At 43.7% G+C, this 16,420-nt stretch overlaps 1 protein-coding gene across 2 annotated transcripts in view; it reads right to left on the bottom strand.

Annotated features, from left to right (window-relative positions):
* Positions 1–3,078: 3,078 nt before the first annotated feature.
* Map3k20 (mitogen-activated protein kinase kinase kinase 20) overlaps positions 3,079–16,420 on the bottom strand; it is a 160,062-nt gene continuing 146,720 nt past the window's right edge. The window contains exons 17-20 of one of the 2 annotated variants that reach the window (XM_052182694.1): positions 13,740–13,856; positions 11,221–11,295; positions 7,773–7,923; positions 3,079–4,468 (exon numbers count right to left, since the gene is read on the bottom strand). In XM_052182694.1, coding sequence (XP_052038654.1) covers positions 3,762–4,468; positions 7,773–7,923; positions 11,221–11,295; positions 13,740–13,856 — 1,050 coding nt within the window. In that variant the 3' untranslated portion in view covers positions 3,079–3,761. Of the gene's footprint in view, positions 4,469–7,768; positions 7,924–11,220; positions 11,296–13,739; positions 13,857–16,420 lie in introns of both variants that reach the window. The other variant, XM_052182696.1, reaches the window with a different exon arrangement.

Genomic DNA, 16,420 nt, shown 5'->3' with positions numbered 1-16,420 from the left:
GGACCTAAATGCTGCTCTTAGGATTGAACAGTGAGTGCCTTATCCACCGAGCCCTTTCTGTGGCTCTTTTCTGTTAAATTCCCCCAAAGTGGTTTCTCCGTTGGCCTTAATATGTATTTTAAAGTTCACAAGGACTATCCTGTGATTTCTTTTCATTGGTAGTTCAGCTTCTATTTTGCCCAACCACAACACTTATCACTGTGAGCTAGCTTCTGCAGGAAGTGCCTTAACCTAGTTTCCCTCAGAAGCAGCCCACCCCGGCACCAGCTTGCTCAGGTAGTATCTATTGTAGAGAAGGGTCTCAGGAAGCTTTTGTGCTACTTTGGTACCACTGCAGTGGAAAAGACCCGCCAAAGAGAGTTCCCAAGCACATTCTACTGACCTCAGTTTCACTGTCAATTATTTTAATTACATTGCAGTTTAATTTTTCTCTATAAAACTATATTTGTGGTAAACCAGATGAAAGGAATGGTTAACAATTCTGCTCATTATGGGTGCATTCATGGACACATGTCCTGTGCCCTGCTCATGAGCCACACACCTTAAGCTCTTAGCTAAAACTTTTCCTCTTTGTCTCTCTGTCTGTCTTAACCTCAGCCTCTTCCAACTAATATACTTTCTGACGGTTGGAAAATGATTTACTTTGTTTTCTGGTGTTGCAAATTGAACCCAAAGCCTTATGAATGTTAAGCACATAACTAAACCCAAGGCTGCTATGTTTTTAATTTCTGTTTTGGTAATTGGCTATTTTAATGGAACATGTCTTGTTAAATTCTTGCTCTGCTCTGGACTTACACCCATCTTCTAATCTTACAAATGTCTGGTGAGTAAGTATTGGAGAGAGAGAGAGAGAGAGAGAGAGAGAGAGAGAGAGAGAGAGAGAGAGAGAGAGAGAGAGAGAGAGAGAGAGAGAGAGAGAGAGAGAGAAACAAGTCAGAAAAGCACAGCCAATTCTTATTACTTCTTACAACCCAAAACCAGACTGCAGCTGTTCTTGTTTTGATTTTGACTGGAAGCATCAATGCTGACAAGTACTTTTCCATGAGACTTTACAAAGTGGTCAGTTTGGTGGGCTGTTGCAGCAACTTTTTTTGTGTCCAATCACTGTATAAAAGAAGGCTGAGAACACACGCAGTCAGTTACTTAAGGCCAGTTTGGATTATCTAACTCGGGATCCACAAAAGCAAGATGGCGGCAAGACATAGCATTCATTCGCACAGCATTGTTCAACCTGGAGCGCGCATCTGTTGCTCTGGCTCACACCGTCCTTTGTATTCCCTCCAGAGTAACTGAGTCAAGACTGTTATTTATCCAAACATTCTCAAAGAACGTACTGCCTATTTGGGAACAGCATAGTAAGACAGTGAACTCTGCACAGGCCTTCCTGTTTGTTTGCTACTGCTTAAATGTGGGGTGGTGCACTGTGATAGGCAGCCTGGTCTCTGGTAGAGCTCAGGCTTAAAACCCCAGTGACCCAGCAGGTGACCATAGCCTGCAAGGGACCGCAGGTGTTTGGCCATGCTCCTTGGGTCACTGGCTCCTATCACATAGCTACAGCCCCACACAGGCACCTGTAGAGAGGTCTGTGGCCATCAGTCTCATAGGAGCACCCCAAGCCCTCTCACATGCAGATAAGGTATCCCCAAGCTCTCAGACCAAGCCAATGGGAAGTACCTGTTGTCAGACCCTGACCCACCCCAAAACTGTATATAAGAATCCTATCCAGAAGGAATAAAGGTGTGAGAACTACTCCATCGATTGAGCGCTTCTGTCATAAGAGCTGTAACACTGCCACTTGGGAAGAGGCCTGCTCTCCGGAAACACCACCAGAAGCTCCCCTGCATTCCTCACTGATTAGTTGACCTCTTGTCAGACCAGCCTGGCCCCACTCAGCGCAGGGTACAGGGCGGTGTGGAATAACTAAGAAGGCAACAGCAGAGACTGAGGTGGAACCAGCTGCAACAGCGGAGGTGCAGAGACGACTCCCCCTTCCTGCTCAATCTCTCTCCCCTTTGCCTGAACCCTCGCACCCAGCTAGGCCAGTGATCTCCGTGGACAGCCTCCAGCATGCAGGCCCACATTTAAACACGGAAGAAAAGCCAAAGGGGGAGCGGGAAACAGACTGTGCTTGACATAAAAGGTTCCAGGGAGAAGATGAAGACCTAGGAGCTTTATAAGTCGGTCAGCCATGATGGAAATGGGTACCTCATACCCATCAAACTCATCTTGATTTACACTCCCAATGCTTTTGCTTGCTAATAAGTGCAGATGGTAAACAAAATCAAGTTGTAGAGTCAACATTTAGGCCATGACAATTTTCCCTTGTAAATGAAGTCATTTCCTACCATCTTGACTTTAAGGCTGCAAAAATCCTTGATAATCCCAGCAGACCGCAAGTATTGCATTGGAGCATGCATACCTATGTAAAGTCTGCTTTCTATAATATAAAAGGAGAATTTGACCCTGTGCAATTCCCGTGAATCTATGTGAATTCCTATAAGGCAATGAGAATCCTGGACAGATCAAAAGGCACATAGTATTTAGTTCTAGTGAATGCTGAACAGGATCTCAGCACACTGAGAGTAATGTTTATCTATCTGATGCATAACAGGTTTGTTGCCACCTGACTTTCAGACTTGCAAAATAGGAAGTATTTCACAATGCTTCCCACCCTTGTGTGTCACGAGCTTCCTGCTTAGATGACAAACAGCCCCCTCTTATCTCCCAGCCAAAGCTGTTTACTGCCTTGCTCTAACAAGGCTAATGGTAATTAAATTTCTCTGGCTTTTAGCGTGAGATGGTGTTATCCTGCTCCATCTGTTTTCTCTCAGATTTCAGAGTTCTGAAATCCCGAGGATGCTGCATGGACTGTCTCCTCACCCACCTCTTTGCTCTTTCTATGGTTAAGGTGGGAAGCAGCATCCAACTAGAATCCTGGGCACTCAGAAAAGGAACCAGGCACAAACCCTCCAGGCCTTTTCGAGCTTTTGTCTGTTGAACCTTAAGGAATGAGATAGTCACCATACAACATTAACTTCAATGATTAACTTCAATGAGATAGCCACCACACAATCAACATTAACTTCAATGATCTTTTTTATTACCTAAAAATGACAAGCCAAATCAGTTCAGCTCTGACCACGACAGAAACACAAATATCTCACTAAAATAAATACTAACACAGTAGAGATGAGTGAGGCACCTGCCTTGGGCACAACATTTAGGGAGGTATTTTTTAAAAATCCCTCAGCAATCAAGATAAATGATATTTCATTGCAATAGGTTAAAAAAAAAAGATGCAAAAATTCATGAAATACCCACATTTTGACTAAAGGATCACCCACGGTGCTTTGCTGAGCCATCTTGGAACCTTAGATGAAAGAGAAAATAATGAATCCTGTTTCGTCCAGACATTTGATTTTCTCACTAGCTTTATCCTAGCCCCAAGCCTGCTACAGAGAATGTTCCCAGTATGGAACAAATGGCACAGTCCTTCATGCTTCAATATTAATTCAGGGGACGAAACATAGGCAGTTATCATCAAGTTTAATTGTCACCTCTAGTCGACCAGTGACCATAATTGTGGCCCTGCTTTGGTTGTCCTTTCAGTTAAAAGGTGTTTCCCAACCCCAAAACTAGTCTTTTTTGGTCCCTGGAATCTTAAGATATAACCAAAAAAAAAAAAAAAAAAAAAAAAAAAAAATCCATTGCAAAAAAACCACTACATAACCCGCTTGGAACAGTGCATCTGATTCAATCCCTCAAAAGTTCCGCCGCCCACGGTAGTTGCCGCGGGTTCTCTCTTTGCTAGTTTTGGCTGAAAGTTGCCTGTGAGTCTTCTTCCGATACTCCACTTTAGTCCAGCCCCCTTCGCTCACCCTGCTCTCCTCTTCCCCTGCTTTGGAGGCAGACTCGGGGTGCAGAGGCATTCCGGGGATGGTCCTGGGCACACGGCGGTCATGATCATTTGGGCTCTTCTTAAAGTCAGGGGACTGTTGAGTGTTCAGTGCTGCCTGGGGCAGCCTGTAGAATTTTCCAGAATACCTTTCTCTTGAAGGTGTGGAATGCTGACTTTTCCCACCGTATCTTCCTTTCGGGGAAGAGTTGAGGGATACACTGGCGCGGTAGTACTTGTTTCTGCTTCGGTCTGTGTAGCGGCCCCTCTCGGAGGAGCTGTCATTGAGGCTGGAGAAGCCGCTGTCCCTGGAGTTGAGGTGCAGGGAGGAGAAGTTTTTGGTCAGCCCATACTGCGTCGGGGAGGAGCTCCGGGAAGGGTTGATGCTTGGTGTAATCTGCTGGTACTTCACAGGAGTCTGGGTTCGCCTCACCGCAGCAGCGTAGGAATCCTGGTTGGCAAAGTAGGGGAAGAAAGGAGACCCCAGGATAGGATTGCTTTGAGAACGTTGTAGAGAAGTGTGGGATGCAATCTGCCGCATGCGCAGAGTGTCTAACCATTGGCAGTCCGCACCTGCAGGGGAAAGCGGAAATGAGTATCTTCCACGCCACAAAGCTGCATGCCTAATTCATAAGCCTGGCTCAGGCAATCAGTCTCAAGGCTGCTTGGGGGCGTGCCAAGCATTTTCTTCCATTCATGGAAGTTCCAGGCTAGGTAGGTACATGAACCTTTTTCTTTACTACCACGAACCCTTAGTGGGAAAAGTATATTGCCATTAAGAATGTAATCTGATTAGTATTTTTTTTTTTTTTTGTCTTTGCAGCCATGATCTGTTTTAGGAACTTTACATACATGGAATGGTATAGTATCATAGCACCATCTTCCTAAACTGCTAATTCTATACAGTTTTAGCTTCTACCAAGAGGCCTGAGTTTGAGGTCCTGTCTCTGCGCCATGTGTGCTAAGGGAAACAGTATCTTCTGGCCCCTGACAGATATGCTGATGCCAGCTAAGGACATATTTCTTTCCTGCCCAAGTCTGAGTTGGTGTAATCTGCTGGATTTCCAGAAGGCTTTTCTCCTAAATATGAGAAGAGTCAGGACTGATGCCTGGTGATTTTAGGGCATCATTGTGTTTACATGGTAGCCAGGTTCTGCCCAGCGAAGCTGTGGGCAGAGCTAGTACAGTGGGCGTGGCAGCGAGGGAAGGAAGAGGCCATCCCCTAAGATACCATAGTCAAACGTATTTATCATACTGGATCCAGAGCTCACCTTCAGACTTTTAGTAATGGAAGACAATACTTTTTTTTCCCCCCGAGACAGGGTTTCTCTGTGTAGTCCTGGCTGTCCTGGAATTCACTCTGTAGACCAGGCTGGCCTCGAACTCAGAAATCCGCCTGCCTCTGCCTCCCAAGTGCTGGGATTAAAGGCATGTGCCACCACTGCCCAGTGACAATACATTTTATTCATTAAAATCAGTGTTTAAGGGACTTTAGAGGGCTTCTTAAAATGCCGACTGCTGGAGATAGGTCAGAGAGTATGCATGTCTGACAAGGTTGCAGAGGAGCATGCAGAACCAAACTTTGAGGCCCACTGAGGTAAGCCAGATGGAATTGGGCTTTCTGCTACTGGCAGGTGACAAGGGACGTGCTGGATGTAACAGGTGAGCCTGAGTCTTCATATCACATTGGAACATTGAGTAAACTGGAGTGGGGGAGGGCAGAAGGGAGGTTTCTCTCCAGGGGGAGACTGTCAGGAGCAATCCTAGCCAGAGGTGGAGGGTAGGGTGCTGGTTGTCCCCATGCAGACTCTTAAAGAAAGAATGATTTATTGTTTCCTAAGAGATGATGCTTAGAAGATGTACATGACACCAATTTGGGGGTGTGGGCATTGTCCTGGGGGAGGAAACACCATGGCCACAGTGTAGAAGACCTCAGGACCTTCCTCCAACCCCACCTTGTTTCCTGCCATTCACCACCATCCATTCTGATGGTACCGTCTCCATATGGGAGAATGCATGGAAAAACTAGCCCCAGAAATGGTACCAGAGGGAATCTGGAACTCAGCCTGATTTTTTTTTTTTTTTTAAATGTTTATTTGGTGACTTTTAACATGGTAGGATTTGAACTATGTGAAACTTAGAAGCCATTGGCAGCCATTTTGGAAATAGGGAAACTAGCCTCTCAGAAGAGAAAATGTGGTGGAATCAGAGAGAGAAGAGGCCCACAGGCTTCACTGGGGGTGAGGCTATAGGAGTCAAACAGGGTCATGGCTATGAAAGCCCCATAGAAGTAAAATGTGCCCTGTAAACATCAGTCATGCGAAGTCTTTTTGTTTCTGAAACTCGTGTACAGCTTAGATGGCCTTGACCTTGAGTGGTCCTCCTCCTTCAGCCCCCAGGGTGCTGTGATCTCAGTTGAGAGCTAACACACCCAGCTAAAAGAAGAACTTGAAGGATTATGGCCAACCTAGTAGGCAAGGCACACAGTCTTAACCAACATAATGGAGTTTAGAAACAGTCATACAATAGGGGTGCATGTATAGATCTAGACCTACTATGTGCAATAACCTTGGCAGAATAGTATGCCCTAAAAAGTGTCTGACAGTACGCTTGTAGCTCCAGAGTCTTGACAAAATCTTAAGCGTAGTAGAGGTAATCACAGTTTTCCCTGATGGTTATATGCAAAAGAATATAAGCAAATTAACAGCTGACAAAAGTGAAGGCTTGATGTCAGAGAATGTGTTGATGGCTTCTGAATGTTCTTCAGGATTCTGCCCACCCTGGCTGGTGGTTTTGAGAATGTTTGTTCTGCTAGGCATGTCAGATGTTACAGTGGTCAATGTAGGGGCTGGGCTGTCATAACTCAGTGACACTTGTCCTTGGGGGCAGTAAGTTAGAGTCCTGCCTTTGTCTCCATGCCTGACAGAGAGAGTCTTCTGATCACTGTCACAAAAATACTTTTCTCTTGGGAGGAAAAAGTGCTGCTGAGAAAGCGTGGGTTTCTGTGTACTTGGTGCACATGTCTCATGGTTAACAAGGAACTGGACGTGGCTTTGCACATGTCTACCTTCAGTATAGCTGTGGGCGTGCCTCAGTCCTACAGTCTCTCAGCTCACACGTAGGGAATCAGAACTTTTGCTTGAGTTCACCAGATAATGACTGATTTCCTAGCCTGTCAGCTTGTCTTGTATGCTTTTCTCCCCTTTGAAAATTACTATCATCATTATCTAGCATATGCATCAAAGTTTTTCTCTTTACCATTTCTCTTAAATTTGTGTGTGTGTATACATGTGTATGTGTGTGTACATGTGTGTGTATGTGTGTATGCATGCGTATGTGTGTTCATGTGTGTGTATATGGATGTGTATGTGTGTGTATAAGTGTGTATATGTGTGTGTGCATGTGTGTATATGTATGTGTGTGCATGTGTATGCGTGTGCATGTGTGTATATGGATGTGTGTGTGTAAGTGTGTATATGTGTGTGTGCATGTGTGTGTATATGTATGTGTGTATGTGTGTGTGGGTGGGTAAAACAACTCATGCCATGATATTTGTGTGGTCATAGGACAACAGACAAGAATCAGTTCTTTCCTAGCATATGGGTCACGGTGACTAAACCCAGGTTGTCAGGCTTGTGGGTAAGAGCCATCACGAGGAACTTGTCCACCCTGTCCTTCCTACTCCACTCTCATTTTGTTCACCCTCTTCCCTTCCCCCACCCTTCCTCCATCACTGCCAGGCATCATCGCTGGTTCTTAGGACTTCCTGTGTTAGACGTCCGAGCCACCCACTGCCTGGCACTCACCCCTGGGATGGGAATCTTATAACTAACATTCTGGGCTCAGGCACACGTGCTGTGCTCGGACACTAACTTACTGGAGTCGGATCTGCTGCCAGGGTTGCCCTCTGAGCTGGCGAACAGGGTCTGAATGGCGAGCTGGACCGCCTTCACCTCATCCTGAGGCTTCGTTCTGCTCCACTGTATTGCGTGCACGTGCTTTGTGAGTTTTGGTGTTCTGACATCACTCTGTTAAAAAAAATCAAAAACCCATGATCATGCATATATACATTTATAAAATGGGAAGGGGAAATGCATGTTATTATGTCATTTGCCCAAATTAGTGAAATTGAATAAAAGAACACTTCAACCCCCTTTCCCATAATGGACTCTAGTACTGTTTCCTCTCCATTCTTCCTCTTCTCCCATTCTATGCCCTTTTCTACTTATTAGATTATAATACTTAGAAATAGGGTTGTTGGGCTGGAGAGATGGCTCAGCAGTAGCTGCTCTTCCACAGGCCATGAGTTCAATTCCCAGCAACCACATGATGACTCACAACCAACTTTAATGGGATCTAATGCCCTCTTCTGGTGTGTCAGCAACAGTGTACTCATATACATAAAACCAATAAAGAAGTCTTTATGGTTTAAAAAAATCTTTAAAAAAAATAGGGTTCTCTCCTCCCAGCATTTATAATATTTGATAGAGCTCAATTTACCTCTTTGATAAGAAATGTCTTTCCTATTTGAAAAAAAACAGATACCTTATTGTCTGTTTAGGTTATTTTTGTTTTGTTTTTTCGAGACAGAGTTTCTCTGTATAGCCCTGGCTATCCTGGAACTCACTCTGTAGACCAGGCTATCCTTGAACTCAGAAATCTACCTGCCTCTGCCTCCCAAGTGCTGGGATTACAGGCATGCGCCACATTGACCACTGTTTTCCTTAAGAGCACCTCTGGTCCAGGGTACTGGGATACACACAGGGAGGAGAACGGAGTAAGGCTGCTTCGGGGTGAGCGGGGATTGGGGGGGGGAGTTGGGGGTGGGGGTAGGGTTTGGGGGTGAGGGTAGGGTTGGGGGGTAGGGAGTAGGGTTGGGGGGTGGGGGTAGGTGGGTGGGGTGGGGTTGGGGGGTGAGCAGGGTGGATGAGCGGGGTGGGGGGTGAGTGAGGGTGAGCGGGTGTACAGGGGCACAGGATGGAGAGTGAAGAAATCTAGTATCAGGAGAAGATACTGGACTAAGACAACAGTTCTGGTCCTGAAGCTGTTCTCATCACCAAATACATCTATGGATTACAGTCTCTTTAGGGCGCAGGGTGTAGCCCAGTGGGACACTGACTTGGCGTTTAAGTGGCCTTGGGTCCCTACAAAAAGGAATCTCTAGGATTCAATACAGTACTGTATACACGCCCTTTTATCTCAGCCCTCAGGAGGCAGAGGTAGGTGGATCACTGCAAGTTCCAGGCCAGCCTGGTCTAATAGCAAGTTGGAGACTAGCCAGGGCTACACAGAAATATGTTGTCTCAAAAAAGAAGAAGGGAAGGGAAAGGGAAGGAGGAAGGAAGGAAGAAAGGGAGGGAAGGAGGGAGGGAGGAAGGAAGAAAGGAAGGGAAGAAGGAAGGAAGAAAAAGAAAAAAGATATATGTAAAAACTGGAAAGCAAACAGCTCAGAAGTGGCTTACTATCATCGTGGAGTCCATGAAGGGGAGGAAGGGAAGAGGAAACTGAGAGGGAAGAAGGGGGGGGTTGAAGAAGGGAGAAGAGAAGGAGAGGAAGTGCAGTAAGAAGCAGCAGCAGAAGCAGGCACGACATGTTTGCAGTGCTGGGTGCAGCAGGCAAAGCTGGAACCAGTTAAAGGCGGCTTTTTCTGGGTGGATGCCGGGAGGCACCTGTTAACCGGTATCTGGATTGCTGACACACCTATTGCCTTGTAGGCTGTGGATGAGGTGAACGAGGTTTGGGTCTCTGATTCTAAAGACACAGCTAGACTGTGATAGCTCAGGAAATCTCAATGGAGCAGCATGCAAAGTCCAGTCTGAGGGAGACTTCCTGTGGCTTGTCACAGCCACCGTGAGACTCACAGGTCAGGGGTGGGAACAGGAAAGAGGCACTGTTCCCAGAGAGAAACAGGTTGTGAGCACATTAACTCTGTCAGAGTACCCAGAGTCCAGGGGGTCCTTTCTTTTCTTTTGCCAAATGGAGAAAACCATTACCCGCCTTTCAGTATTTTCCTGAGGTTTGTGAGACAGGGCAGGTGCACTTGCCTCTTAACAGTTCATGGCTTGTGGTGAATCCTTGCTAAATCTGTCATGAATAGATTAAAGATGTGCATGCCCTAGCAATGGAAGATACATACTTGTATCTTCACATGTCGCCAGACTCTGTGCTATGACTGCACCTCTCCAGCCTGTGCCACATGATGTTCGTGCCTTTCTAGGGTCAGTGTTCCACCAGTCATGAAGACTCTGCTGACTTTTTACAATGCTATTAGTACTAGATACATTTTTTTGAATACAGAATTGTAGTATACTTTCAGAGAGATATTTTTTATAATAGTAACTATGAATTTGTAAAATGGTAAAAGACGTGAAACTTTAAATCCCCCTTTTGAGCAAAATTTTAAGTGTAAGGTATTGGTAACTTATGTATCGTACAGAAGATCTTGTGGGTTTTCACAACAGAATCGATGCATCTCTAAACCTTAAGATACTTCCACAGACTTCTTGCCGTGCTTACTGGGGTCCCTGATCTGACTTTGCCCACCTGTCTGGTTCATCATCGTGACCTAGGGGCTTGTACCTGGTGTTCATGTGGCTGTTCTCTGATCTGACTACACAATCTACCACGCCTAGCTGCTGTTTGTCTCTACCTGTGGCTATCTGACATGATAGTGACTGGTTACCTGTAACTGGGTTATTCTCTACCCAGTCAGCAGGGAGTGCTAAATGTATACTTTTTTGTTCGTTTGAGACAGGGTTTCTCTGTGTAACAGAGCCCTGGTTGTCCTGGACTCTCTTTGTAGACCAGGCTGGGTTTGAACTCACAGAGATCTGTCTGCCTCTGCCCCCTGTGGGCTGGTATTAAAGGCATGTACCTGGCTAAGCATGTACATTTTAATAGCGTGTTTTTTTTAATATGATTTTTTTCAAGTAGAAATTTATGAAATCTTTTAATTTGGTTATAACAATAAACTCTGGAGGTGGTTATAGGAGTATATGCTGGTATTTTGAACACTCATTGATCTCCTCTCCTAAACTCTTACTTCCAAGTGATTTCTACTCTCCTTTTACATTGTTAAGTAGGGAGTACATAGTACTCAATCAATATCTAATGACAGTATAGACCAGGTGTCACCCTAAATTCTATTGTGCTCTCTTTCCTTTCTCACATTTTGCTAGAGAAATTGTGTTCATCTTTGGTATTCATGCTGGTATGTAATTTCTCTTCCAGTAAATGCACGCTAACTTGTAAGTACCCACAGAGACCTGACCAATCCCTGCTTACTCACAGAGGCTGAAACTCCCAGCCTGTTTTCAGGAGCTTACCTCATATGTGACTGTGCACTCCACGGTCTGATCCTCCACTATTCCCACAATCCACTTCTCCATTACAAATGGTGGCTGAAACACAGAAGTTATCAGTATCAGAACACAGCCTTGTGCTGCCACATATAGTTGAGGACAGTTGTGCCATACCCAATTTGCAAATAGGGACAGAATATAAGAATACCATAAAATCTTGTTGGCTTATAATGTATTTGTATTTTAGGCTTTGTATTTTTTTTTTTTATATATTTGCAAACAATATCTTTGGATGGCTGAACGAATTGTGTGCATGTCCTACTGATGGGAGACAGTAGTCCGGGTCTCCCAGGGCCTTAGGTTTTTTTTGTTTTTTTGTTTTTTTTTTTTTGTTGTTGTTGTTGTTGTTGTTTTTTAAGATAGGGTCTAGTTGAGTAGTTCTGGCTTAGAACTGGTCGATGATCTTCCTGCCTCAACTTCCCAAGTATTGCTATCATAGATGTACCACCCTGTAGGTTCTCAATTCTGTGTGGGGTGAAAAATGACCTGTCATTCAATCCTATCAGTAAGTTATTAATTCATGCTGTTTGAAGCAGTAGCCCAAAGCTTTCTCAATATTAAGATAAAAGCCATGAAAATAGGAGAGGCCCCATTAGTGTCTTCCTAGAGGCTAAGCAGTGACTAGTGAGGAGACTTTGATAATCGCTCAGTTTTCCAGTCTGTCAGGCTATCATGCCCAGAGGCTTGTACCAGAGAAGACATTGTGGTGCTAGTTTCCCATGGTATAAAGACAAAGGAAGTCTATATTATCTTGGGTCTCATGCTAATTCTGATATTTTTTTCATTTTCTTCTTATTCTCCTATCCTTCCAGGTTGGGGTGCATAAACAATGGCTGTGTACATGTTGGGTATGGAATATAAGAGACACTTAACTGGGCTTATAGAAATTAAGATTGCTATTGCCTCTGTTTTTGTTTTGTTTTCTTTTTAAATAAACTTCTGCAAATTTTGAATGGCCTTCCCAATCCTGTTTTTCCTGTAAGCACTATTAATGTTGGTGTGTGGTTCTCACACTGGCACATAAGAGCAGGGGCATCTTTTCAGTTCTACAATTGAAATGCATTATTTTTGCACTGAACAACTTCCTTCTTATGGTAAATGGTGGTCACATCTTCTTCAGGACAGAGAAGCAATGGGACAACTGTGGCAACAGGAGAGGACAGAACAGTGACCCAGGGGAGAACACCTCCCCTTTCTAGTCTCCCTGACATCATAATATAGTATGTCAGGGCTGGAGAGATGGCTCAACGGTTAAGAGCACTGACTGCTCTTCCAGAGGTCCTGAGTTCAATTCCCAGCAACCATATGGTGGCTCACAACCATCCGTAATGGGATCTGATGCCCTCTTCAGGGGTATCCAAAGACAACTACAATATGCTTACATATAATAATATAGTATATCCCCACAAGGTAAGGAAACACTAAACCAAACCATAGTCTCATAGGTAAGTATTGCCATGGAAGGTGAACTATAGTCATGTAGAGACATCCAGTACCAAATACCAAACCAGCCTTTTGATAAGTCTACTTGTAAGTTACAAGGATTTGGTCATTCAGCCATCTTACATCTATGTAGAGAACACACAAGTCAAATGTCACAGCTTTGTAGACTCATTCTGTTTCCTACCTGTGTCTGTACTCTGGCTTTTTCCAAAATACCCCATTTTCTTCACTAAAACTCAATACACAATTAAGTTACTCATGTACCAGCGTTGATGATAACTTGAGGTAAGGATGACCAGCCCTACTGATATGTGCTTTGGCTGAAGCAGTAGGCCTTCTACTACTGAAATCTTATATATATATATTTTTCTAGTATGGTTGGGGGAAAAAAACTGAATGTTTTTCCATTCTGAGGATCAAGTTAAACATTTCTATCAGATTTTCGTCAGGGTTTCCAGTGACTATGTATTAGTAACAGGCTCTCCAATCACTGTAGAAATTTCCAGTGTGAATTTACAGAGGCTACAAAGCAGGAGCCTGTCCCCCGAGTGGCCTTGTCTCGATCCTTCTAGACACTGAATAGCTCAGGCTGGGGATGCAGCTTAGGGGTAGAGCATTGTCCATCGTGCATGAGGCCCTGCCTCATCACCAGCAGTGGAGAGTGAAAATGAAGTATTCATCATTACAAGTTTATTCAAAGTTTAAGTCAATCCAGTTTCAAGTAAATATTTTCATTGATGACTTTTTTTTACTTTAATAAATGATAGAGTAAGTATGAAGAAATGTAGGATTAAAAAGAAACTTAAATGATGCTTTTTTTTTGTTTGCAGTGCTTTTTAGTTCACACATCATAAGTGGAATTTTAACAAAAAAATTATCCTCTCAATCTGCTAAATAAAATGTGCCTTTCAAGAGACAGCATGAGACAGAGCTGATGCGAGCATCTAAGAGCACAAAAGCCCACTGCTGCGGTATTCTAATGTCTTTGTTTGATATCTGTGAATTCAGAAGAAGCTTTTAAGCTGTAAATAGAACCTTACCTTTGTCATCTTTAAAATCTCTGCATCAGGGAGGCTAGTGTTGAAAGTCACGTCTTTTATGTACGTTATTGCAACTTCATCCCCATCCATCTCCATATACATTTTCCACTTACAATCCTGGAATTAAAAGCAGAATCGTAGCATTGAGAGAGTGAACTGACTTTTTTTTTCTCATTTCAGTGTTTTATAACACACAAAGTATTCTAAATGAAGTCGTGTGGGAGCGCTTTATTTTTCCTTTTCTAAAAGAAGACATGAAATTAGATCCCTTTTTTACATCTAATAACCTTCACTCAGTGCAGCCTTGCGGTGTAACTTTTTGCCACAGATCCATTTAATGTGCGTACATATTAAACACCATAAGGATATTTCCTCATTGGTACAAAAAGAGTCATATGTCTCCCTTTCCTATTATTTTACCAATTAGTGTTCTGGATCTATCTACCACCATTTTCCCAGAACTAGTGGTGTCATGGGTTAAAGATGAAGCCTGCTGTCTGTCTTCTTAACAAAGAGAACATCACTGCAGATGTGATGACATATGATAACTGACAGCTGAGCAGCTGTGGAAGGCAAAGGAATCCTGTGGAGCTGGGCAGTTATGAGAGGCATGGGCATGCTGGAGAGTTGGGCAGTTGCCCTGACAGCATAGTCACTTCCCAGCTTCTATTGGTTATTCCCATGTATGAATATGAGTCCAGTTTTGCTAGGGCCTTCAATGTTTCATGGAAGCTAGAAATTTAGATTCTTATGTAAAACCACTTAAATTTTAATAATAGTATATTAAATCCACAGCAATACTACTACTATATAGTTTGTATATCATTGATCACTGGGGGAATGCTAAATCAAACCACAGGGAGTTATTATACACCAGCAGACTGCCCGAGGCTGATGCCATCAAATGTTGATTAGGATTTGAAGCAACTGGAACTCCCATGCTCTGTTGCAGAAATACAAATGATATAATTACTTCAGAAAACCTTTAGTAATTTATTACAGAACTCAACATACACCCATGACTAAGAACTTCTACTTGTATAGGCATTTAGATAGAAGAAATGGGGAAAAAAAGATTTGTCTGGGTATGTTCTTAGACGCTTTAACTTAATAGATAATAAAGTGATTAATACTAATTTTAAAAAGGGAATAGAATTTCAATATATTCATAGAACAGACAATCTAAAAATTACTGATACATTCAGAAACACGTGTGCATCTGAAAATCAGTGAGAAAGAAGCATTGTGCAGAAGAACACATTAATGAGTGCATTTTTCTGACACTCAACAGCACTCTTCTGGAAAAAAATTCAGAAGAGTAATTGCCTCTTCAGATGGAAAGTATATGAGAGAACTTTCCTGAAGCCATAGGGCTCTTGTCTTAGTCAGGGTTTCTATTCCTGCACAAACATTGTGACCAAGAAGCAAGTTGGGGAGGAAAGGGTTTATTCAGCTTATGCTTCCACACTGCTGTTCATCACCAAAGGAAGTCAGGACTGGAACTAAGCAGGTCAGGAAGCAGGAGCTGATGAAGAGGCCATGGAGGGATGTTTCTTACTGGCTTGCTCAGCTTGCTTTCTTATAGAACTACCAGCCCAGAGATGGTACCCCCTACAAGGGGCCCTCTTCCCTTGATCACTAATTGAGAAAATGCCTTACAGCTGGATCTCATGGAGGCATTTCCTCAACTGAAGCTCCTTTCTCTGTGATAACTCCAGCCTGGGTCAAGTTGACACACAAAACCAGCCAGTACAGCTCTATTGACAAAGCTTAGGGTAACATAAGGGTATGTATGCACTTGTCAAAACCAGTGACTTTATACACAAGATCTATACATTTCTTTTTGAATCCTAGAGTATTGGCATGCTTAGGAAGAAGGATTCTGGTGTCTGTCTCTAAGTTACTTTGAAATGTATTATGAAATAAGTATTTCTTAGGTGGCTAGAGAGATAGATAAATGATAAAGGATATAAGCAGAGTGAAATGTTAATGGTTAGATCAAGGTGGGCATATGGGGTTTCAATAAAAAAAAACACTGTATTAGAAAGAAGTTAGTAATCAACCATTATATATATGTATGCAATTCAGATTTTATTGCAGTCTGGGCAGTCAATTGATACTGTCTCTTACATTTTCTGAAGAACCAAATGTTGAAAGGTCAAGCATATCACAGCAAGCACACACATGCTGAGACGAGAAAGCGCTTTCCTGACAGTGGACTTAAACCCTTCCTTCCCTGGAGCAAGTTCAGACCCAGTTCTGGGCAGGAGGAACAGCAAGGAGGCTGCAGAAACCCCACTGGCCTTGGTGAGAAGCCAGTACTGGGGCTTGGGAGAGCCTCTGGAGGACCCGCAGAGCCAAGCGGGGCTGGTGTCTGTGGGAAGGCCTCACACCGCCCAGCTTCATCTGCACAGTTGCCAATTAGAGGAAGAATAGGTTTGTGCAGGGAAATGAACCTGCGCTCTCATCAGTCATGGCCACCGCTGAGAACTGGCATGGCTCTTACCTCTCAGTCTCTCAGGATTTCTTAGTTTTGGAGCCACTGCTAGAGGAGCCCAGGGAGCGTGGGCTAATAGGGCAGGATGATAACTGCAGCCATGACCATTCTTTTCAGAAACAGAACCACCCAAGACAATGTGTGAAAGAAACACTGCAAAAAGATGGAACTGCTTTCAGTTGTT

This window comes from Apodemus sylvaticus, chromosome 5, assembly GCF_947179515.1.
Source record: "Apodemus sylvaticus chromosome 5, mApoSyl1.1, whole genome shotgun sequence".
NCBI classification, from domain to species: Eukaryota; Metazoa; Chordata; class Mammalia; order Rodentia; family Muridae; genus Apodemus; species Apodemus sylvaticus.
Note: the sequence above shows the minus strand (reverse complement) of the source record. Positions and strands in the feature narration are given on the sequence as shown.